Here is a 25890-nt window from a genome sequence, read left to right on the forward strand (position 1 = left end):
ATACCAAGAAAGTCGAGTGCTTTTTTGGTTGGAATAGTCTTTTCTCTATTATCATTTCGTAATGCTTGAAGATTCATATTTATGGCATAGTATCTTGATAGGACTTTGGTTCCGTGCTGTCAGCTTTTAGCATCGATGAAAACTGTAGTTCAAGGCTTGAGCCCTTGAGATGTTGGAAGTCGATGGTTTAAGATAATGGAATATAGCTCAGAATTCATCACCATAATGCTGATTCTCGTACTTTTTATCCCTTATTTTTAACTTCTCAACTATGTTGTCACCATGAATGTGATTCACTTGCTAATTACAAGTTTATTAACCAGCATTTGGGTCACATTTTTCTGTGCAGTCTGATGATACTACCCAGTTGTCCAAATGGGAGTTTGGGGAATAGGGTTTGAATCTACGAGCAACTGGTTATAATCGGGATTCTTTAACCACTAATTCAACCCCTCACTTATTACCATTGTTTTAATACAAAAAACTTAATCAAAGGTCTATCTGTACATACTCTGTAGTTCCGCAGTGTCAAACATTGCCAGTAAAACTGCTTCAGTAATAATCTATTCCCCTGTAAGACTATATTGTATACACATATTGGTTTGGGAATAGTAATAATGTGATTTCTACTCCTCATTGTGAATCTAATTTTATATCTCTTTACGATACACTGATTCCGCAATTGAAGATTTTTCTAATTATGATTGTTTTATTCTAGTGTTTTCAATTGATATCCTTCTATGCATCGATGTGTTGTTTTTATTTTTAATCTGTAGAGTCATTTAAGTAAATTATTGAAACAAGTAGAAGATTTAGCACAAAATTGTAATCTTGCTACTGCTTCAATTCGTCAACACATTTCACGAACAAGTTTCCCAAGAAATCATCCCAACTCTAAATCTTTTAATAGTAGTACTAATAGCAGTGGTAGTACTTTGACTAGTCCTGGGACAAATTCACCCATTCAAGAAGCTATTGAATCAGCATCATCATCTTCAGAAGTAAGTTTTTATTTCTAATACTATATACTCTGGCTACTTTCCCATAGATCTTAGAGTTGAACAATATTTTCAAACTTTTTATTCATGAATTAATGAAAAATTCATCAAATAGTGGTTTTTAAAATCACACTTGTATTGATCATTCAACATAGATGGTTTTGTATGATGAATTTTCCGATTTGAATTATTGTTTTATAAATAAATAGCATACTTCTGTGAGTGTTGTTAATTTGCTGAAGTTTATAAACCATCAACTCACCAAATAATACTTCATATTTATATCCGACTTTAAGTCACACATTTTATGTAACAGGTAGTGATATCACTTCAAGTAAGCGTAACCATTGTTTGAACCTTCAGCGCAGTCGTCATAGACTGAGTGTTTTAATGACTAAGTTACTTCTCCTTTGAGGTAACTATTCAGTAGGCCTACATTTCTGCAGTGTTTGTGTCACTTCTGTCAATCTACGGTTTACGTTTTAACGTCATGAATTTTTAATAACAGATCAAGCGAACTAACCTAATGTATCTACATTGAACGGGACTGGAAGTTCTACTCATTTATAACCTCGTACGATTTTATATTTTGTAGGAGAATCTTATTCTTACTATACTAATTAAAGTTTTCTGCTTTTATTAAATGTAGGGTCTTAACAACCACAATAACAAAGTTTCCAATTCCATTCAAGGCTCAAACTCAACTTCATATCAGCTATCACAGTTAGAATCTCCAACTTCATTATCAACTCCAGGTAAACGATATCAATTAGCATGGAAAGAACTGGTAGATACAGAAAAATCTTATGTGAATTTTCTACAACATGTTTATGATGTAAGTTCAGTATGTTCCAATGTATTATCAAACTACTATTAAGTGATGCGGTTATAAACCTCTTGTTTTTTGCTGGTAATTCTTCATTGCATCTCTTACAACTGATTAATCTTAGCTTTCCTCACGCGGTACACATACTGCACATAGTCTTCAGGAAAATACGCCTGTTGTAGTGATTGTTTATGTGTAGTGTGTTCTGTGCTTAGACAGTGAAGGTTCGCTCTGACGTTTATAAAATTGACAATAAGATCTGAGTTATTTAATTATTGATCATTATCTTTGTATTCTACTAACTGTATCTAAGAGATTTGACACCATTGTTGTGTGTATCAAAGATACAAAAAATACCACAGTCTGCAAATAGTTTTCTAACTTATTAGCCTGATATATCATTTTTTTAAAAGAGAAACTTGTCAATTAACTTTCATTGTTTACTTACTCTCACTGTATAGGAATTGTAAATGTAAACATTTTCTACCGAAATATTTTCATAAGATAAATTGTATTGTTTATTTTAAAAATTCAACCTTAGTTTATTGATTTTCAGATGAAAATAAATAGTTCATTTTTTAATTTTTAACTGATTAATAGATAAGTTTAAGAAATGCTTGTAGTTGAAATATTCATGTGTTTAAGAACAAAACCTTATCAAATATGAATCCTTTCTTTCTTATCTTAGTGTTAGACCGTTTTCATTTGAAAGTTGAAAATTTGTATTTTTCCATATGGTGGAGATTCGTAGCTCAGGTGGATAATTTTGATGAAGTTTTGTTATCTGAGCTGGATGTTTTGGTCGCGGAGCTTTCATCGTTCTTCTGAACGATATCATCAGCACAAACTTCAAGTAGAAGTGAAGTGTTCAAATTTCTGCACATGTGGTTCACAGCTTGTCCTGTGAACTTCGATGTTGATTTGCTCTTGTTGACCTTAAACCTGTTATTGTTTACTTATTTATTTTGGTTGTATCTCCCATTGGCTTGGTTTTCTGTCCTATGTCTCTCCGTAATTTTTCTGATTGGTTGATAAATTGGATCGATTCCAATGTGCTTGCTGATTGCTGATTGATCCGAGTGACAAGCCGCCCCAAAAAATTCTCTGGTGTTTTTAGTATTGCCTCTACCAAGATCTCCACATATTTCCAGTTGAATGTGTATCCATAGTTGTCCACGTGCATTGATATAAGTGAGGATATGTTATGGCGCTTGGCCGCTAATTGATGTTCATATAGACGAAGATGAAGAGGGCGTATTTTTCCATACTATAGTGCATGGCTGAGACAGTTTCTAGGTATTGAGTGACAGGGTAACTTGATTCGGAGCCCAAGTAACCAGTAATTATGTGACCGTTTCTTTTAAATTTCCAATTTAAGTGGAAAAAAGATAGTAAACGTTCTTTGGATGTAAACCTATATCTCTACTTTCCTCTATTTATTCCCTCATTTTTTTTACCTATCTCTTCCTTTATATCACCACAAAGTTGTCTTACTGGTTTTCATATGATATCTGTTTATGTAACACTGATTGTCCAGTGATTTTATCAAGTGAGAATGATTCCCCGAATCCACTTGTGTTCGAGTACCTTGCTCCAGACTGTTCAGCAAATCAGAGCTCATTGATTTCCTAAAGTTTATTAAGTACTCGCTTAGTGGTGAAAGCACTTGTTTTCTAATCAGTAGGTCACAGATTCAAGCGTCGCTCTAAGTAGTTTGATAGTGTCCTTATTCTTCATCCAAACAGTATGGCTCCATGCAAAGCAAACTAGGTGGAAACCTGTGTTTGGTAAACGGGTTGAATATTAGTGCGTATGTGTTAGTGCGCAAAATTCAGTACTATTTTCTATGTGGATATCGTTTTCAGCATGGGCTGACATTATTACCACGGTTATTATGTGATTCCCGACCCCTATTGATGAAAATTTAGGAGCATGATTATAATTATTTAATGATAAGTGATTTGTTAGCTTTTATTTCGAAATCTGCGCTCGTGTTTCTAGGAACAAGCATTCTTTTACTTGTGATAATTTGTTTATTGGCTATAAATTGTGCATTGTTGTAGTATGATTAGTTAAAATCAATTTAGCATAAACTGTTTTGATTGAATGTTAGAACTCACATTTTAATTTTATTTTAATAAAAACTGTCAGACGAATCCATCATCGTTTAATATAAAACTGTAACTTCTGAAAAAGGCCACATCAATCATATTAGACCGGGGTATTCTACAACTGGCTGTTAATAGATATTGAGATCCAAAACGAAATTAATTTTCTTATTGATCACGTGGAAACAGAACTCAGTTTGTGTCCTTATTTCGATTGAAACCGGCAGTAATTGTGATGAGAGAAAGGCTATGTATATCATTAGAAGCAAAATGGAAAAAATAACTTTCGAACAAGACACAGATTTGTAATTACAATAATGATTTTTGTGCCTGAAAGCTAATAAAATTCTTAATACAAGAGGAGAGAACTGATTTTCTTTTCAGCATTTCAACGAATTATTTTAACATATCGTTTGAGCTTGTAATAATCGTTATATGTGTTTAAACATGTGAATAAATCACTGTTATAAGATCATGTAAAAGGTTTATTTAATTCGTCCATGACAATTCCAAGCAGACTCCAGTTATTGGTTGAGCTGTTGAAGAATTACAGAAATCGTGAAAGTAGTACTGAAATTAAATGACGAATAAAGAGTATGGAGATTGGTATGGCCATTAGATCCATATCTAAGGTCATAGTTTGAATGAGAAATAAATTCTCGTTTCTGGGTTGTAAGGACACCTTGTGTCGCATATTAAAGACATCCTGCTGATTTCAGCTATGTCAGTAAACCTCTCAGAAAGCAATATTACAGAATTGATCAGCTTACATTCATCAATTAGTAATTGTAGATCATGTAGCTAGTGCCAAGTAAATTGTTAACGTTCATGTTGTAACGTGTGGACTGCAGGTTTTGATAAGCAGCGTTTATATCGATCGATTACAGTGACACGGAAAACACGTAGTGGACGACCCAGTGCCCTGATTGGTCCCGCTTCCATGTCTAGCCCAGCCAGTTGAGTCCAGAACGCAAGTCACAGCCTCTGAGTTATGAATCATTATATTTCAGACATACTCTATTTATATACCAACCAAACAGACCACATCGTACCATAAAAATAGAAAACAACATCTGTACAACATTTAACGAATGAAATAAATCATGGCCAATACGGAATGCCCATTTAGAGTCCAAGGACATCATTAGACTTAACATGATAATGATTGGTATATTATTCTGCATCCATAACAGTTCACAGCTAGAAGAGTTGAATGTTGAGGAAATCATTACTTTTAATATTACTCTTCGAAAAATAATAACCGATAGCTTCCTTTGCAAAACTGTTCATTTTATTGAACAAAACGGGATGAGAAATTTTTTGATCTAAAAAATGTACCAGAATCACCGTGATGTAAATACTGGTTTTCATTTTGAACGTCTCTGGCGGTCTTATTTCATTCTTGTGAAACCATTTGTACTTTTTGATCACAAAATTAATTTTCGTCCAATACATCACATTGTCATCCAAACATAGTTTATTCATCTTTGTTTTCAAACAAATAGTGATATACAAACTAGTCTTACATAATTCACCTTATCTCTCTCCCCTTTGTACTTTTATGTTTGATATTCAGATGGGTAAGCTAATAATTTGTCAAATGGTCCACTGATTTCGTCTTGTTCCAACATTACTTTCAGTCCTATAGACGACGTTATATCTTTGTGTGTCTTTTTGTATGTATCTGTAGTTCAAATCCAGCTTGACATGACATATTTATATAAATATACATATATATATATCAGTGTTTATATACTACTAGCTAATGGTGTTAGGTTTGGTTTTTCAGTTGTTGATCAGTTTTTGTCTTTACTAGTTAACCTTCACAGTGTTTGTTCGCTGTAATTTGACTTACTGAAGTTTTGTTTAGTAATAAAAATACATGAAAACATTATTGTTAATTGTGTTTGTTTGTGTAGGGCTTGTTTGATCTTCCTGTCTTTCTGTGAATAGTTTTAGTTGATCGTAAGGAATCATTTATTGTTTTTATCTATAACTTATTTCTCTGATTGAGTCGATTTCAGACGACACGCAATCATCGATAGTTGTGTAATCTGCTTTTTGTTTTCAAAATATTTATATCAGTGATTATAATATTTGGATGGAATCCAACAAGAACTAAGATCTGCTTGCCTTTTTTTGTTATGAAAATAACGTTGTAAACAGTTGTCAATGTTCAATAATCGTACTAATTGATTTTTAGATGAAATAACAAGTTTCCTGCATAGTTGTTTTTCATCGTGTACGTGTTTATGTTTATGTATAGGGTAAGTACATACCTTGTACATATGGGGCTGATGTGCAAGAATTCAACTGTTCACTAATAAAATGATCAAAACTTATTCAAACATACAATGGTAAAAGTGTTGATAAGTCTTTTTTTAGTACTTCTTACAGACGTATTCCATTGATTGTTGTTCGTAATGCTGTCGTTGTAGTTATTAGTGCTGTATGTGTTTTGATAAAATGAACACTTATCGAAATCTTCCACTTCTTGTAAGTAGTAGTCAAGAGAATCACGATAGTGATGGATTTTCAGTTAAAATATTTCGGCTTTGAAAGTTAGGTCTTATTTCCGAACATTACTCCAGCTTATTCAGGTTACTTGCCGAGTAGCACAAAGATATACCGTGGATGCGCACTGCTGAGGGATTCCGTACTAGAATTAAACGGCCGTTTAGTGCTTCAGGGTTTTTAACGATGATTCATTATTTTTAATGAAATTCAATAGTCTCCGCAACCCTGTACTGAAAATATGCAGTATAGTTTGAATAATAGTGACAATAATCAATAAATCAATTTCTGAACTGTCTATTTGATGAAAATTAGAAAATTACCAGTGTATCTGTACTTATAGGATATTTGTATACAGAATTTATTCAAAATTCATCCAATTTTTTAAACGAAATATCTATTGAGTAAATTTTTCGCTAAAAGTATAGTGTACTGACAACCTTGAAATGACCAATCGGAATTAAGATAAACCCTCGTGCATTTTACGCAAAGTATGAAGCGCAGTGATGGATTACTTGTATATCATTATCAACTAGATGAAAACTGTTAATGATTGATTCTTAAAATGCTCGGAATCAATAGAAATAAGGCAAATTGTTTGTTACAGTGCTTAATTATTATTTCAACACAGATATTGGTACAAAGAGGCACCAGATACATATGCGCCACACAAATCTCATTCGAAATGTGTGAGGGCTGTGATACTGCCCGGGTACCCAAATCGAAGCAGGTGGTTTTCTTAGGGGGCCACTCCCCGAGCCTTCGACCTGAAGGTCTGATCCACAAGGCACTGGAGAATCGTCAGGAGATGCAGTCCCATGGAAGCCGGTGACCAACGATTGGTTCATACGCCATTTGTTCCCGCAGGATACTGGAGCCCATGTGCACCATTGGTTTGGAATCCGGTTAAAGCGCCGGACATTCGCTTTTCGTCCTCTCATTTTCGTAAACAACACCCCCGCCACGAGAAGGCACTGAGTAGGACTTCCTTGGCAGAGGCTATATACACGTGGCCATGTGAGAGCATTTCGAGAGGGAGAGCGGACTCTCGGCCGTACCAGGGCATTTGGGGGCACAGTGCTTAATGTGATTCAATGAGTAGTCAAGAGTATTTTGTGAAGCTATGTAGTGTTCGTCCTTTCTAACCCTTCCTCTAAATCTCGACCCTAAGTGGTAAAGCACTGAATTATAACTAATGTCAGTACTTATCGAAAATGGAAACCTTAATTTTTAAGCCTGACTCAAAACGTCAACCTTATTCTTAATGCTTAACCCAACCTTCCTGCTCTATAATCGATGTCAGTTAGTAACGAAAATTCTATGAAATGATAACCCTTATTCAGAATACTTTCGTAACTCCTCGTATGTAAATGTGATCTCTTTCCCCTACCAGAAAGAATAATTTTGCATGTAAAGGTTAGTTATTCAGATCATAGCTGTTATTCTACTGTTTTTTTATTGGTTTCTATTGTTTATGTTTTTGCAATTATGCATTGTTCCCTGATTGACTGATAAATCCCCCAAGTTCATCATTGCATCATACTCTTATCAATTTTCCGTCAGGTGATATGCTATTTGGCAAAAATGTTTTGATTTTGCTTTTTAAAATTTACTTGATCATGATCATAATAAGTGTAGTGTCCAAAATATTCCATTGTGATTTTAAATTAATTAATTTAGACTTTCAGTTAAACAGGCTAAAGTATGAATATTTGTTGAATTCTATGCATTTTCTGTATATATTATTTGCTTTTTAGGTAGTATGGTTAAATTCTTTTGATAATGCTAATAATGACGAACTGGGGACTCGTTCACATCCACAGCCAACATTTATGCGTGATAATCAAAATCGTCTTTTGTGTAATTGGCCGGAATTATTACGTTTCCACAGAGAGTAAGGATTGGTTTAGCTTTTTTTATTATTAAAAAAGAGCTTTTTTCAGAATGTGATTATCTGTTATCTGCTTTTACTTGTCATTTATAATTAGAAGCAATTGTTTGTACCGTTATATTTTCAATATCCTATTTTGCATACTTAATGTATCAAAGAGAATTTCTGAGATATTCATGACAGATATTTCCTTTTCACGGACTAACTTGGCGGTTCGATGTCGGACGAGGGCTTGCCGTGCATTCAATTTACCATTACTAACTTTTATCACTTGTAGTGTAGGTAAGATGTTCACCTATTAACTAAAAGGCGTGTAGATGCAGACTGACGGTTTGGGGTTCATGTGATAAGTAAGATCAGTGATTAGAGATGTTGTGTAACTCAGCTCAGAATCATCCACAGCGGTCCAGGTGCATTTACTCCCTATCTTTCTCCCTATATTGACTTCCAATATTCCTTCATTCACTCCTTTCATTATTATTATTATCATTGGCTTTATTCAATATTATATTTTTGGTACAATATAGAATTCTCAGCACAATGTATTTCGACAAGTATTCTTTTCTTATTTATTGATCGGTCCTGACGATAAATATTGAAACCTTGCGGTGATACTAAGCAATCTTCTTGTAAATCATTTAACCAGGATTCTTGGATTGTGATACATGTTTAGACTTAGTGGGAATTGAATGTACTCCACGTTGCCAATTAGTGATCTCCAGTTAGATATTAGCAGTTCAGGAGTCGACATGTGGATAGTGTTCATTCTTTTCAATGCATATTGCCAGCCACCATGATGTCTCTAATCGTACTTTTTTGTAACTAGTATGGCGAAATATCGTAAAGTTTTCGTAGACGCACCTGCAATTAGTAGACATAGCGATGTGTTAGAACAAAAAGAAACAGATATCCTGTTGAAATATCTAGATGGCGTAAACAGGTAGCCCGTATACTTAAGCAGGCTGCCAGTGGTTGTCGATTGAATTATATTCTCAGTGTTTATTTTCAAGATTATTGTTATTCATACCGTATCATTTTGATCTCGTCTTGCTCATGTGGAACGACTACTCGAGCCTATCCACATATGTCGAGATCTACGTTGTTAATGACTGGCTGAATTTAGTGTTAAAATCTAAGCGTGTTTTGATAGGGAACTGAGAGTTTCACTTATTAAATACATCAATGGGCTTTTTTCCATTTCTCTATGTGTACTGGATTTTATTGTCGACTTTCCTGTCATTTTATTATTATTTATTAATTAATTGACAAAAGATAACTTGATGAAATCAATCAGGTGGTTGTTAAATTTTATCAAACTTTTTATTCTGAACTTAATTAAACCTACTGGATTTATCTTGTAAACCGATGAAAAAAGGACGTTACACAAAAAAGGTTAAACTGTACAAAAGTAAAAGTCCTAAACATTGTGATTGCTAATTGTTGTTACATAGTGACTACTTGTTGTGGCTTGTGAAATATTTTTTTCTATTTTAAGGTACGAACGATTAAGAGACTTCTAATTTAAAACGGAATCTGCGCGAACTAGTATTTATTTTATTATTATTTGAACACATAAATGTTGGTATGAGGGGGCACCAGATATATATGCGCCACACAAAACAATGAGAATGGGAAGAGGAAAAAAAAAGGTAAAGTGCGTATAAAAAAAAAGCAATGACGACCACAGCTAAGTGTAAGGTAGTGTAATAGTAATAAAAATAATAGTAATACTAATGATGGGGGAAACGGAAAGGTACAATCAGAAGAAATCTTTCAGTTAAGGAAGTTACAACCACTTTTTATGAAGAAAGTAAAAGAAGGTTACAGCAGGATCGCCACTGCCTTCTGTTTTTAACCGTATCTGACAACGTCTCTAGCCACTGTGTTGCACCATTTCTCTGACCCCAGACAGGGAGTCGTGAAGGACCGACAGAAGCCAGTCCTTTGCAGCTTTCTTTCATACCCAGAAACCATATCATACACTGACCACCTCTCCGCTTTTTCCAACCAGTCCCAGAGTCGGCAAATAACGCACGACGTGGAATTCTCTGAAGCAACGTTCGTAGAACATGTCCAAGACACCGAAGTCGGTGTTTTAAGATGGTGACACCAATTGCATTATCGTCTCTGTGCCCGAACACACGATGCCGAACCTATGCGTTACTAACATGGTGTTGCCACTAGATGTCAGCAATCCGTTGGAGACAACGATGAACAAACACAGAGTCGTCTAACATCCTCAACTCGGAGAGGCCAGGTTTCACAAACATAGTGCAAAACTGCTCTCACTGATGCGTTGTAGATCCGAACATTTACAGCCAGACTAACATCACGAAGGCACCAAAGATGGCCCAGATTGGCATAAGCCGCTCTGGCTTTCACTATACGTGCATTGATCTCATCACTCACACCCCCACCAGCACTTATGCAGCTACCCAGATACACGAACTTCTCGACTACTTCTATCTGCTCACCATCCAGAGTGAGTACAGGATTAGAGTCCTGTCAGTCTTGTAGAAGTACTTTGCACGTCGAAGGTGCAAAGCACATACCATACCTACAGACACTGATTACCAACTGATTAAGTGCAGATTGTATTGCTTGGGCATTATCGCACAGTAAGACAATATCATCCACATACTCAATGTCGAGAACTTCTCCAGGCAACAGATCCACATAGCCATTACTTACATCCATCAGAGCTGTTTCCAGTATGTCATCGATGGCAAAGTTGAAGAGGAATGGTGAGATTGGGCAACCCTGCCTAACCCCACTGCTCGAATGGAACAATAGAGAGAGGTGGTTGTATGCCTTCACTCTGCCTGAGGTATTTGTATATAGGGCTTTTAGGATGTTAATAAACTCCTCAGGCACACCCTTCTTCAATAGACAATCCCAGAGAACAGTCCTGTTCAACGAATCGAAGGCAGCCCTAATGTCAAGAAACACTAAGATTGTTGGCCTTTGATAAGTATGACGGTGTTCTAACATTTGGCGGAGGGTGAAGATATGATCAATACATCCTCGGCCAGAACGAAACCCAGCCTGCTGCTCGCGAGTCAATCTTTCTCGGGTTCTGAACAACCTACGAAGTATGACGGAAGCCAATAGCTTGGACGCAATCGGAAGTAGACCTATCCCCCGATAGTTGCTACAGGGACTACGTGAACCCTTTTTAAAGATCGGGAGAGTTATATATAGCATGTGATCTTTAATAATGCATATATGATTGAGCATTAGAGAAGACAGGTCTTAGGCAGAGCTTTAATTTTTCCATAATAACTCAAATATGTGTTACAATAGTTGTATATGAGCAACGACTTTGTAGACCTGATAAAATTGCGAAGTAAAAGAGAAAGTAAGCTATAGGAGAATAGCAAAGGTCATTTTGGTAATGTTCACCAAGAGTTAGTGATAATTTATTCATCCGTCAGGATTATTAAGACTGAAGAACAATTTTTCTAACAAGTACAACAAGACTCATTAATACTAAGTAGTTTTTTTTCATATAAAAACATTAAATTTCAGTTAGTGAATAAAAATCCATATATACTTAGCTTGCATATATGGCGACCTGTAGATTCATATGAGAAAATATTGTAAAGCATTTCCAACGGGTTTTCTAGGGCCATCCAATCAGGTATGAACACAATATTAGTAAATATTAACCCACGCTGTTATACTTCATATCAAAATAAAAAAAACCCAATTGAAATTTCACTGTTATGCGATTTCGATTAAACTAAGACAATATAATTCTATCTGGAACGAAGAAATTTGAAATGTCAGCATAGATTAACATTATTACTCAAAATTTATAGAAATCGACCTAATTATGGCATATATACGATGGCTGTTTAAAACATAAAAACATCACCGAGATGTATATTCCTGGTTTTTTCTTGTAAAAATTGTTTCCTTTTGCTGAATTCCTTTTGATTCTATGCTTTTTAGTATTGACCCTTTTGATAGAGCATTTTTATTGTTTTCTGTATATGGCTTAAATCGATCGTATATCTTTTTACTAAAGAATTTTATTCTTGGGAAACACTGGTCTTTATCATACTAGTTTGTGTTAGAAAATAAATTATAGTTGTTTTGCAGATTATATCTACTTAACATAGAAATTTAAGTGTAGTTGATATATGTCACACATTAACTTCTTTATATGTTTTTACTAATATTTCGTCAGTTTTAAAATGATTGGAGTTAGTAATCGGTCTTTTTTTTACAGTCCCGTTTTTCTTTTTCTCGTCTCTCTTTTTACCTAGCGTATTACTACCGCATTTAATATTATGCGATGGAAATTCAGGAAAAATTAAAAACTGGGCATCTCACATGGTATGCTTGTCTTAATTCTCAACTAATATTTTATTTTGTCAATTAACTTACAAGCGATTGTGTGTCTTTGTTTTATCGATGAAAATATTTAGTTTTTTTATTGATTAACGTCAATTAGTATACGGCTCGTTTGATAGTGGATTTTACCTGTCGTATTGTACTCTAGTATTTATGTGCTAACCTGTCTATATCCTGATTGAGTGTTAGCTTAGTTGCTGAAGGACTAAAACTTTAACTAATGTGTTGATTGTTTGAACATTATCGCACCTTATTCGGTTTGGACAATCGGGTAGTGTCACTAACATTCACATAAGCCTATGTAGTTCAAATCCAACTACATACACCTGTATTTGGTAAATGATTAGTTAATAACGGACTACTGTAAAGAGTCTATGTTATCTAACCAAATCGATGCACTTTTGAAGTAAACTTGTAATCAATATATGTTATAGTAGATATACACTAGTGTAGGTTCAACCGCTTACTATCCACTTTGATATGTCCGATAGTCTATAAGTTCGTGTAAAATTTCAAATCAATGAATAAACTTGTCTTATAATTTTTTCATAGCCTTTGCCTTTCGCATGTGTTTATAGGTCATTGAGATAATATTTCAGTATTTGCGTCGATTGCACATTACTTTTATTTAATTATTTATCAATACATGTCATACTTTTATGTGAAACCGTAAAATACTAAAAAGTCTATTCAGTGCAGCTTTATCCATGATTCTATCTTCGTAAGGTATATTTGGATGGAGATATTTAAAAGAAAGAATTCATATGTTCCCTCAATCGGTTGGTTTAAAGTTCAGTAATGCATGAGAAATGCTTAAACATTATAATTTTAGGAACTCTATTTGACATATCCCAGTCCGCTTCATTTTTTTTCCACGTAAATAATGATTTGGAATGAAGGGCTATAAAAAAATTTCTATTGTTGCCTTCCATCTATAGGTCCCATATCTGGTAGACTTATACACAATTTATTGTTCGCTTCATGATTGTGCAGTTCAACTCGGTGCTGCCCTCGAAAAAGATCGCATTTATTCTAGCTGGTTAACTGCATGCAATGAAGAGGTGTATCGGAGAGAAATGTCAATAACAAAAATGAATGATTCCGAATCTTCTGTCCCACCTACTGAACTAAATCGTCCCATATTACTGTTTAGTTCTCGTCTTGTGACACCTGTACAGCGTTTTCAACGATATCATTTACTATTGGATAGACTTGTTCAACATGAAACAAATGAACTTGACCGGTAATTTTTCGACCATCTCATTTTTTGGGAAATACTATAGTTAGCTGTCCACTTATTGATGGTATGAAACTAACTAAAACCAAGTTATTTTGTATTAATGTTATAACATAAGGCAACACAGTTTTTTGATCATAGATTTTCTCTTCCGATCTTATCTGTCAATTATAAGACGGCGGATAGGTAACGGGTATTTCATGACTCCACTCAAGCCTGTGTTCTGGATTCCATGATTCATCAGTTCAAGTAAAAAATATTACTTTGAATTTCGGCGTGTTTATCTTATTTGCTTCTTCGTAATTATGAAGCTGTTTAAATATAAACTAATTGTATACTTCAGTAGTGACATGAGCAAGTTTGTTATTACCTAGCTCTACTATATGGTCAGCCTTATTCAAAGCTTAGTACACAAACGTGTATAGTGTTATTGAGTTGCATTAGCTTATCATTAACACAGCAGTGTTTATTCTTCCCTTGCATCTTCCATATTCACTGCCAGATGTATTTAGAGATTTCAAGCAAAGTTTAGTCTCTGGGTTTCTGTAAGTTATTTCATTGTGCTCATCATAGGTAGAATAACGAAATATAAGCTTAGCATTTATCAAAAGTCTGTCCTACTAACATAGCTCTGGTAAATATTCACGTCTTTTCGTCAATATCTTCATGAATTCTTAACAATTCATTACTGTCATTGTTTCATCGAGTATGGTGTCTTATTACAATTGACTGGCCCGAGACTGATATTCAAGTTAATGTGCATGAAGTGGATGAAATCACACAACAGGATATCAAGTTGTGTTGTATACCTTGTTGATTGTAGTTAAAAAAATGTTGCCCCTTGAAATTAAACCTAAAAATCCAATAGCTATGATGCCCTTAAAAAAAATATTCCAGGTTTCAGTTTGTTTTCAGTAGGAAAGTATATATGTTCAATGTAAGTAGATTTCCTTGACAAGTAGTAACAAATCATTTGCTATTAAATTTCACTGATTTTGCAAAATTATTAAATCAACATTAATTGCACCTTGAATAATCTTCTGTTTACCTCTGTGATTAATCCAATAAGCTCAACTGTAGGTCGACTAGGTAGCTCCCTCAAATATGTTGATACGTCGTGCTGCTAAGTATTGACAATCGTTAAATTTAGGTCAATGTAACCTTACAAGTCTACTCCATATATCTAATATCTAAACAAAACACTATCGTACCACGTCGTGTTGTATAATTACTAATCACCCCAGTATTGTGTTACAATCAGGCGATGAATCCTTCTTTTTTCTTATCAAAACTAGTCCAAATATTAACTTATTTTTCGTAGTATTTATATTAGTTGTATTATGTTGTTTGTTAATTATTTAGCTGTGACCTACAGTCGGCCCATAAAGCTATTTTGGAATTATGTGAAACAGTGAATATTGCTATGCAACTTCGTGGTTTATCGGTAAATTTTTAAAAAAGTTAATGAATATTTCCTAATTATCAGATAAATAATGTCTGTATTAGGATGATGTTGAAAAGTTGTAGGTATTGTTAGTAAGCTAATTAAGCAGTAAATCTCTAATATAATTATTTTGGACTTACTCATACACAAATACAAATAGTCAGTTAAACAAAGTACGTAAAGATAATGAACTATTCAAGAATAACCAAGGTTATTAAAACAAATTTTTATAATAGCGTTCATTATTAACTCATTCAACTGAGAGAACACAAAATAAAAATAAAAAGTATCTCCTATCCAAATATTCAATATTCAAATTGTAGCCACAAATAGTTGGTATTATAACCATTATTATAAGCTTTGGATAGAAAAATATTAACACATAGATCATATTTTACCCCAAATTAACAAGCATCTCATTGTATAATATTGGAATTTAAAGTATTACCGCCTCCACTGTGTACTGAGCTCTCATGTACACGATGATAGAGAAGTCATAATTTACTCAGTAGCACTGTTTTTCTATTTGTTGTCTATACTAATTGGATACATGCTTGATCATAGGCAATTATAGATAGATTTCACATGATAACTAACTGATTGGTAGATGAATGAATATGTCATCAATATTTTATTATTTATGTAATTTTCGTTTCAAATTCAGTATATGTATGCTTCAACTTAATTTCCAGTAGTTTTCATCAGTATCATTGTATTGCTGTTTTAAAAACTACAAATTAGCTATATTCATTCAAATTTTTTAATAACTGCTATAAAGTTTTACATTGATTCCTTTCACAAATATTTTTCATAAAGGTTCGTCCATCTGCATTGGGTCCATTTCTATTGCAAGGAGATTTTACGATATCTCGTGATGATGTACGATTTATGCCTAGCAAACAACGTCATGTTTTCTTATTTACTAATGCTATATTACTCACTAAATATCGTACTTCACCCAATTCATTTATACCTGTTTTGATTAATCCAAGTACAGTGATAAATTCTGCGATTTCAAATATATCACGAGATCATTCCATTGATTCGTATGAAAAATCTACAAATACTTATTCAGCATACAATCAATCTAATAATGGATTAGGTACAACATCCAATTTATTGGCTTTCACTAAATCACTTACGTCTAGCAGTGGAAACAGTAGTAATAATCTTACTTCAACTAATATTCCGACTTTTACTTATCGTCCATATTATGAGATTAAACAAGAATTAGAGGTAAGTGTCAGCACATTAGTAATATATTGCTTTTATTCCTATTATTATGATTAGATATTATCTATAATTTTCTTTTAACTCGTATCATAAAATTTATAAAATCACTTTGCTGCTAACCAGTATCTTCAATAAATTTCAAAACAACTATTTTCTCACTTCACTGTGCTCCTACGTTCTTTGTTAATTCGATAGAATAATCGAATAATTTTAATATCATATTCATAAACTTACTGGATCGCAAGGTTGTTTATAGTGCTTTCACAGATTAAACATGTTATCTTTTCTAACTGTAACCTTGAAGCAAAACCTTTTGTTGTATTACCATATTGTTTACCCGAGGTTGAATAACCTAGTGTTGAGCGTTTAGAGAAGTTAACTAAAAAGTCAATGCAATTATCGTCTAGTATTCAGGCATAAAATTCAAGTTATTTCTCCATACTTTTCATTTCTAATGTCTAGAAATGCTTGTTTCGAACAAATGTAGACGTTCTTCTTATGTAGAATTCAGTGTAAAATGAATTGGTAATTGTAAATCACAAATTGCAGCTCAGTTGGTTCACACTTTGTCGAAGTTCACTTGTCGTTCACTGGTTTACGTATTAAACCTTCAATTATTAGGTTAAAACTCTGAAACTTTACCTATCACGTTTATTTGTCAATCAGATAAATAAGTAAAACAGTAAAGCGATCTATTTTTAGAAAACCAACGTGGACAGGTCAATATCTTAGTTATTATAGTTATTGCCCTGTGCAATACAAACGTGGTTTGATAAGGTGTCTTTTCAACAGACTCGACCGTATTTGTACCAATGACGCCATTGATGATGATGTTAAGTTGTTAAATAAAACGTTAATAGAAAATGGCTATCCTCTGAAATTCATAAATAGATGGAAAGTCCATGGTTCAGCGAGACCTACTGTAGCCTCGGTAGAGAAAAAGCCTGTCTACATCACCTTACCATTCAGAGGTGATTCAAATAGCCTTTTACTGAAACAACGACTTAAATCAGTCATCAATAAAACCTATTGCGCAGCAAAGGTCATCATCAAAGAAAGAACAAGCTGCATGCTTCATTCAAAACCTAAAGTACATGGAAACGATTGCGTCACATCCCACTGTGTTTACCAATTTAAATGTGTGTGTGGTCACACATACATAGGGAGGAGTAATCGTGATCTCAACATTAGGGTGAGTGAACATGTACCCAAATGGCTTCAGAAACAAATACAATCAAATGACCCGATAAGAGCAGAGGATAAACATCCATCATCCTCTATTGCTAAACATATAATTGAAACAGGTCACAAGATTGATCTAAATTCAGCTTTTGTAGTGCTGTATAAAAGTGTAAAAGGGCGTATACTAAGGTTCATTGAAGCCTTAGCCATACGAAAATTCAAACCCCCTTTATGTGTTCAAAAACAGTTTGTTCTTACCTTAAACCTACCCTGGTAATATTGACTTATTATCCAGAGTGATTAGGTTTCAAATTGTGTTCACATTATTATTATTACTCTTATCATTATCCTTATTTCCCCGTTTCCTGTCTAGTTGACCTTTTATTTTTATATATAAATGCTCTTAACAAGTATATGTGTGACCAGATTGTTCGAAATGTATTGCGCTAATATATCACATAGTTCTGATAATCTTCGTCTTCTAATATCATTATCGAAAACAAATAACCTTATTTTCAAAACTGTAGTCACTGGATTCTATGTCCTTTTTTCCAGTTTATCGTAGCGAACATGTTCACTTCATAATTTTAAGTAAGCGTAACTAAAGAACTAAGTATAAATTTACGTGATCAATCTCATGGGACACATTGTTTAAAGATTATTGCAACTACCAGACTTCTTATGACAAAACTGATTTATTTATAAGGTTAATGTTTATTTGTTTGTTTTATATCCTTTTGTGTGTTTAGCTTTCCAAAATCGGTTTGACTCCTCATTTCCATGGGGACCGTCGTCGGTTTGCTATATGGACAGCTAAACGCGCAGTCACTTATATTTTTCAATCATCTGATCCTGCGATCAGAGATGCATGGGTTAAAGCTATAAATGAATTATTAATGGTGCAATTAATTCGTGATCGTTATAAAGTTCTAAATAATACTGATATACAGAGTGCAAAAATATTATATACTGAACAACTCTCTTTCAACTCAAATATATCTGATCGTAGTAAAAGCTTACCAGTTAGTAGCAAAACGTTGCCACATAAGTAAGTTTCTCTTCGTAATTTAACTTTGATAATATACCTAGTAGGAGTATGTATGGCATAGCCTGTGAGAAAAATATTAGTTGAGTATTTATTTGTTAATTAACAATGTTGGCTATCTGTTTAAGCACTGAAAGATCCTTGTACATTTATATGGTAGGTTTTACCCTCGTTTTTTTTCTATAACTTAGCCTTATGTTCATTCATCGAGTTCATCCGAATATTTGTTTTCCACTGTGTTATCCGTTTATACTTATGTAAGGGTCAATCCATTTTTCCCGCATCTAAACCTGTAGCCTACGTTTTAAAACGTTTGCTATTTCAAACATCACCCTACCTGCTTCAGTTTGACCTACTTGGCGGTATAATTAGCCGTCACGTAATCAATACACCTAAAACTCATATGCATGAATTAGTATTATAAATTGAGTAGCAGTAAAATTCTGGTCACTAAAAAGAAGTTGTGGCTATAGGTATGAATATTCCTCGATGCATTTTAACTTAGATACCTTTATAATATCTATAACTGTTAAATTCTGCATATAAATCCTAACGTTACACGGTTTAATGATTAAATTTTTTTCAAATGTTAATGGTAATAATAATGATGATAATTGTTTCAGTGTTTTAATTACCTTTCACCATGAAATGTAGCTTTATCTCTGTTGTTTAATTACTTAAGTTCTCATTACTAAGTTACAAATTCGGATTTATTCATTAACGTACTCACTTTTGGTCAACTGAAATAATAATATTGTTCAACCTTACACAGATTAAGTGAAAATAACAGTTTAGATTGTATAATTGTACATTTCATTGAATTCATACTTTTTAAGAAATTTTAGTTATTCAAATACAATGAACATATCGTATCTTTGATCATTACAAAATGGGGCTAATTATGTTAAATCCTGTCGAACAGTAATAACCGATGAAATATTTTTGATTTCATTAGGAATCTGAAATCATTCGTAAAATCTATCAGCGTTTAGGTTTGGAGAATTGTGATTCAGAATCAGTTACAATAGTTCAGAGTTACATTCACTTTTATTCTTTCCCTGCTCATTGCCTTTTCGCCGTGTGATTATTTACGAAATTGCGAAAACTAAAAGCAAATGTCCAGTGCTTTAACCGGGTTGTTGAATGTGGAGGATTCACATAACGGAGTTGAAAAACTCGGATTCCAAACCAATGGTGCACATGGACTTCAGGATCCTGAAGGAAAAAACAACGTATGAACCAATTGTTGGTGACCGGCTCCCATGAAACTACATCTCTTTATGTTGCTTCACTATCTTGTGGTTTAGACCTCTAGCTTAAATAGCCGGGGAGTGGCCTCCTGAGAAATCCACCTGCTTCAGGTTGTGCCCGTGCAGTATTCCAGTCCTCATACAAATAAATGATGACTATAACTGGAGAAATTTCTTTTGCTTCAACTCTTGTTCTGACAAATCTCATCCACAACCATATGATAACATTCGTTTTTATTTCTTTTATACTACATCACTTATGTTGTTCCTTTTATTGTCATTTTGCGTATTTTATTTTTCGACCTATACAGCAGCTCGCCTACGGTGGAAACCCTGTCCTATCTAAAGCTTCTCAAGTCACTAAGTGGTTGAAATTTGAATTTTACCACCGACTACGAATACTGAAACAATCATTCTGAAACCACGCATACCATTCAACTGGCCTTATTCAACTTTCGCACGCTAATGCAGGTCGGACACCAGATAGGGCTAACTGTGTCTTTCGAAAGTCTTAACATCTATGTCTGTTGTCTATCTGAGACCCATATTCAAGACTAGTAATGTACTACAAATTCGCTCTCCATCTGTCCCTTCGAAAAGGCTGTTTTACGTGTATTTATCCGGGCGTTGGTGCCGCACTAAGCGCTAGGACTAACGCAGCACTGACCTATTGGATCCTCATTAACAGTTGATTATGTACTGTCAGATTAGAAAGCTCTATCAAAGTGCGGAGAAACCGATGTGAGGGACGATGTATTTTCGTCATCCCCGCCTATGCTCCGATGGGTTGCAACCTGGATGCGATAAAGTATGAGTTTACTATCAGTTTACTGTTCTTCTCCAGGAAGTGCCTCCGACAGATATTGTAGTACTAGCCGGAGACTTGAATGCTCAGGTCGGGCGTCTAGGCACAGAATAGAGTCGTTTAGGTGGCCGATGGCGACTTATCGGTCGCAGATGGGGTCTGACAGGACTCCCCAATCTCACCATTCCTCCTCAACTTTGCCATCGATGACATACTGGAAACAGCTCTGATGGATGTAAGTAATGGCTATGTGGATCTGTTGCCTGGAGAAGTTCTCGACATTGAGTATGTGGATGATATTGTCTTACTGTGCGATAATGCCCAAGCAATACAATCTGCACTTAATCAGTTGGTAATCAGTGTCCGTAGGTATGGTATGTGCTTTGCACCTTCGACGTGCAAAGTACTTCTACAAGACTGACAGGACTCTAATCCTGTACTCACTCTGGATGGTGAGCAGATAGAAGTAGTCGAGAAGTTCGTGTATCTGGGTAGCTGCATAAGTGCTGGTGGGGGTGTGAGTGATGAGATCAATGCACGTATAGTGAAAGCCAGAGCGGCTTATGCCAATCTGGGCCATCTTTGGTGCCTTCGTGATGTTAGTCTGGCTGTAAATGTTCGGATCTACAACGCATCAGTGAGAGCAGTTTTGCACTATGTTTGTGAAACCTGGCCTCTCCGAGTTGAGGATGTTAGACGACTCTCTGTGTTCGATCATCGTTGTCTGCAACGGATTACTGACATCCAATAGCAACATCATTTTAGTAATGCATAGTTTTCCTTTATATAGAACTTTATTCGTTATAGTTGTTATTCCACTGTTTTGTTTTCAATTTGTTTTCTTGTTATCAGAAATCAAACGGGAAAAGGATCAGTTGTATCATTACCATCTGTAGTTGATCAGAATTCCAACAATAAAATAACATCAAATCAATAATTAGTCAACAAATGATTTCTCCAACTGCGCAAATCTTAATCTTTTATTTCTTTTCTTTTCCATCCATTTTTATCATATTTTAATCTCAACTATTTGTAAATTTGTAAGTGTACGTGTACAGTTAGATTTTTGATTAATTATCACATCAACTTTTATTATTTTTCTGTTTTCGATCGTAATTACTATTTCTCCTTTGTAAATCCACTTACCTGACTAATTACCATTTGTCTTTAAAAATGTGTGTTCATATGTCATCGTTTCTACTCTCGTTTCCTCTTCTCTCATTCGTTTTTTAATCTGTTATTTATCTTTTGATTTCATTCCACCCATCCATCCATTTGTTCATTTATACAATCCTCTTTCAAGTAATTTCATCACTGAAATAATCTCATTATCCCTAACTGTTGTTATATTATACCTTCTTTGTTTATATGTGTATTTATGGGATAAATATGGAAAGTGTTTTCCCAAACATATTCCGTTTTTTTTAAAAATTATTATTATGATTATTCTATCATGTTGTAAATTTTCCTTTTTTTTCTCTATTCAAGAAAAATTTCGTGTTTTCGAATAAACTTGTTGTTTATCATTTTTCGTTCTCTTTAATATTTTCGTTTCTTTTTTTCATAATAACTTACATTATCTATACCTTATTATTCATCATAAGTTTTCATTGTTTTTTTTCTTCAATTGGTTTTATTTTTTCTTATGCTAACAGTTATAAGTATAGTTAATTAATAAGAGATTCAATAATCAGATAAAATGTTGATCTTTTATCAAATTAAAGAAAATTCTTATTTCTTGTCAATTTTTTTTCGACTTATTTTGCCTCTGTTAATTTTAACAGATACAATTTTATTTTCACTATTACAATAATATAATTGTGTTTATTTAAGTTGGAAATTTACATAGACTAGTGTATTTCACTAATTTTATATTGTATATGTGCATACACAGAGTTTCACTTATTTAGTATACTCATTCACGTACATATACATATATTTGTTCTTTTCAGTTGTTTGTATTCTACTGTTACTGGATTGTATCGTCTTCCAGTAATTTCTTTACATCAATCAATGTAAAAATTTTGAAACAAAAGTTGTATATATTCGGTTAGATTTTATTATATAGATGTATAATAATGAATGGTTAGAATAAATATTTGCTGTTTTCTGCTACTCTACATTTTGTTTGTCAAAGAACGTTTCCTATATTGACTTAATGTTTATTAAGAACAGGCCAATTCGACCTCGTCAACTTGGTAATTAGTAATGTGCTCTCATGTGATTGGTGATGAAAATTATTAATTTAACTGTGATAAACAGGGTTGAATGTATATGCACTGCTGTTGTCCACATCTCTTTGATTTTATGCGATTTCCTAATTAATATCGTTTTCGTGAGAACAATTGTTTTTTTTCCCATAATCAATTGTGCATTTTGTTGATCGTTCTAATTTCTTTTTGTTTGTAGATTTCTATCTTTCGATGTTTCTATGTTAACACTTCTTTCTTCAAACAGCGTTCCGATAATCTTTCTCAGTGTTTTGATTTTTTTAATTCTATTCTTTTAATAGCAATGTTGTTTTATTTACAAAAATTTCTTCAGTTTATCTTTCGTTAATTCAATTTGACAGAAAAATTATAGTTTCTTCGGTTTATTTTTCAGACTAAAGAAAAGAGAAAATCAATCTGTTTTGTTTTTTAGGTATTGTTTGTACCATTACTACTTTAACATCATGTAGGATTGCTGAATATATATATATATATATATATATATATATATATATATATGTATATATTTCTAGAGAAATATATTTTGGTAATATTATACCAGACTTTTTACTTTGGATTATGCATGAAGTGTGTGTTTGCCTGATAATCAGGTTTTACTTCTATCCATTGTTTATTCCTGTCATTTAACGTTTTTAAGCTTAATAGTAAGAAGAGTATTCTCTCAAAGTTCGTTTAGTGTTATGTTATTTAGATGATTTTCACACCAATGCTTTATAAAATGTGTACTTTATTTTTTTTCAGCAGTCAGTTGATTAATTCATCAATTGAAATGATTCATTATTAGCCTAATAGTTATCTTTATTTTACACTGAATTATTTGATTGAAGTGAATATACAGTTCAAATATCTGGACTACAGTTTTAGACTTTCCTTTACCTACTTCGCTTTGGTCACGTGGATGGTATCACATATAAGGTGCGCTTCAAACATGAATTTAAAAGCTCTTTATAGTTAATTGACTCAATACCAAACTTCCATTTATTAGGTTCTATGTTTAAACGGTACAATAGTTTATAATAGTTGCTTAAAAGACTCTATAAGAAAATTTACACTGAAACTTATCACTTGATACCTTTATTAAGTTTTTATCCTGTAGAAACTACAAATTGTACTGAAATGCTTTCAATTTATTTTCGAAAAAAAATTTTAAACATCAATAAAACAAAATATTTATCGCTCTTAGTACGATAAGAAACGGAAGTACGTGGCCCACACCTTTCTTTCTTTGCCTACACCATATACGATAGCAAGTTGCTGTTCTGGCCATGAAAGTGTTTTGATATGTTTATTCTCAGTCTTAGATTATGTCAAACAGTAGCTCTCTGATTTTTATTTTTTAAACTGAATGTTGGATGATTGATTTTTTTGAAGCGGATACATTGTGTCACAGAATGTCAAAAACTAAATTTTCTACTCATGGGGATGTTGTAAATGTGTTTTATTATTTGTAATGTAGTACCTAGCTGAGTTAAACAAGACGAGTTCTATCTTGGATCACATAAGTATTATCTGTTTGTTGAAATAACTGGATGTTTCATGCAGATAAAACTGTTAATATTGTGTTTTTAAAATAATCCTACCATACTTGGTAGCATTTCAGTTATCACTGTAACACATTCATTAATACAGATTAGACACTATGAATTGTTAGGTGATTATGCGTTCAATGGAACTCAAATTTGGCTTGAACACTGTATTCAAGTTGTTTTTCGCTTCATTTTTAGAATTTAGGATCAAATCCCGGTTCTAGAATTCCTGAATTTGATCGATCCCATTCAGTTACTACTGCTTCGCTGAATTCCGATACTTCAAAAGAGAATAATGAACAAGATAGTAATATCGAGATAAACAGTAATGAACAGATAAAAAATGAAATCGACGATAATGATATCGATGATGATTGTCAACATTTGAATGTTAAGCAGTTTTCTATTGGAATATATTCTGTATTAAAGGATACTGTTGATAAATTTCATTTAGCATTTTGTGACTTACAATCATCTCAAAAACAACTACAAGATCAACTGATTGCCTTAGATCAAGGTTCGTTTAGTGTATTTGTATGATTACGTTACAATTCTGAATATCTTCAATCAACTTTAAGGATCATCACAATGTAGAAATTACTGTAAATTCTCAAACCTATACATTTATGTGTGTTTATGTAAGAAAAGATTAATGATACAAATAAACGATACAAGTGGAGTGAAATGAGAATGGTTTTAACTTCAGATGCGGTGATAGAAAATGACGTGTTTCAACTACTTAGCCACTTTTGATTGTAGTTCCTATGTACTAAGTTTGGTTCTTTTTAAAGTCGAGTAGTTTATTGGTTAGTTGAAAAATGACTAACTAAACTAGTATCTAATCTAACGGATTGTTGCTCTGATTCTTCATAATTTAATTTCTAATAAAGTTTCAATGTCCTAACAACAATAATAATATATTTAGAAGACAAAAATGAAACCTTCGCGTCTATTTAAGTATGATCAGGTAGGTGGGGAAGAAACGATATAAAATGGAGGTACATTATTTGAATAGAGGTAATTAGTAGATAAACTATTTTGATCGGGCATTTGTGAAAAAGTTGTTGATCGGTTGTTTTAATCTATTAGCGAATTATTGATCAATATCTATTCACTTTTCATCACAGTTTATTATTAATAATCGAATGTTTTTTATTTCCTCCATAATCTTATAAACATTTCTCCTGTCAATCCCTAAATAATTAAAAGCATCTTTTGATTAACAGTTAGCAATAACTAAA

The 25890-nt window shown here is 33.4% G+C and overlaps 2 protein-coding genes across 3 annotated transcripts in view; both read left to right on the forward strand.

The window, feature by feature from the left end:
* Positions 1 to 23578, forward strand: part of MS3_00000396 (uncharacterized protein) — a 38928-nt gene extending 15350 nt beyond the window's left edge. The window contains exons 10-18 of one of the 2 annotated variants that reach the window (XM_051208178.1): positions 777 to 1001; positions 1648 to 1833; positions 8204 to 8340; positions 12609 to 12678; positions 13635 to 13939; positions 15296 to 15377; positions 16194 to 16613; positions 18542 to 18840; positions 21745 to 23578. In XM_051208178.1, the coding sequence (XP_051073712.1) occupies positions 777 to 1001; positions 1648 to 1833; positions 8204 to 8340; positions 12609 to 12678; positions 13635 to 13939; positions 15296 to 15377; positions 16194 to 16613; positions 18542 to 18840; positions 21745 to 21829 (1809 nt within the window). In that variant the 3' untranslated portion in view covers positions 21830 to 23578. Of the gene's footprint in view, positions 1 to 776; positions 1002 to 1647; positions 2309 to 8203; positions 8341 to 12608; positions 12679 to 13634; positions 13940 to 15295; positions 15378 to 16193; positions 16614 to 18541; positions 18841 to 21744 lie in introns of those variants that run through there. The other variant, XM_051208179.1, reaches the window with a different exon arrangement.
* Positions 23051 to 25189, forward strand: MS3_00010093 (uncharacterized protein; the record flags this gene model as incomplete). Its single annotated transcript, XM_051218429.1, has 2 exons — positions 23051 to 23090; positions 24855 to 25189. The coding sequence occupies 2 exons, from the start codon at positions 23051 to 23053 to the stop codon at positions 25187 to 25189; spliced, it is 375 nt and encodes a 124-aa protein (XP_051073713.1).
* Positions 25190 to 25890: the final 701 nt, after the last annotated feature.

This window comes from Schistosoma haematobium, chromosome 1 (genome assembly GCF_000699445.3).
Source record: "Schistosoma haematobium chromosome 1, whole genome shotgun sequence".
Classification (NCBI taxonomy): Eukaryota; Metazoa; Platyhelminthes; class Trematoda; order Strigeidida; family Schistosomatidae; genus Schistosoma; species Schistosoma haematobium.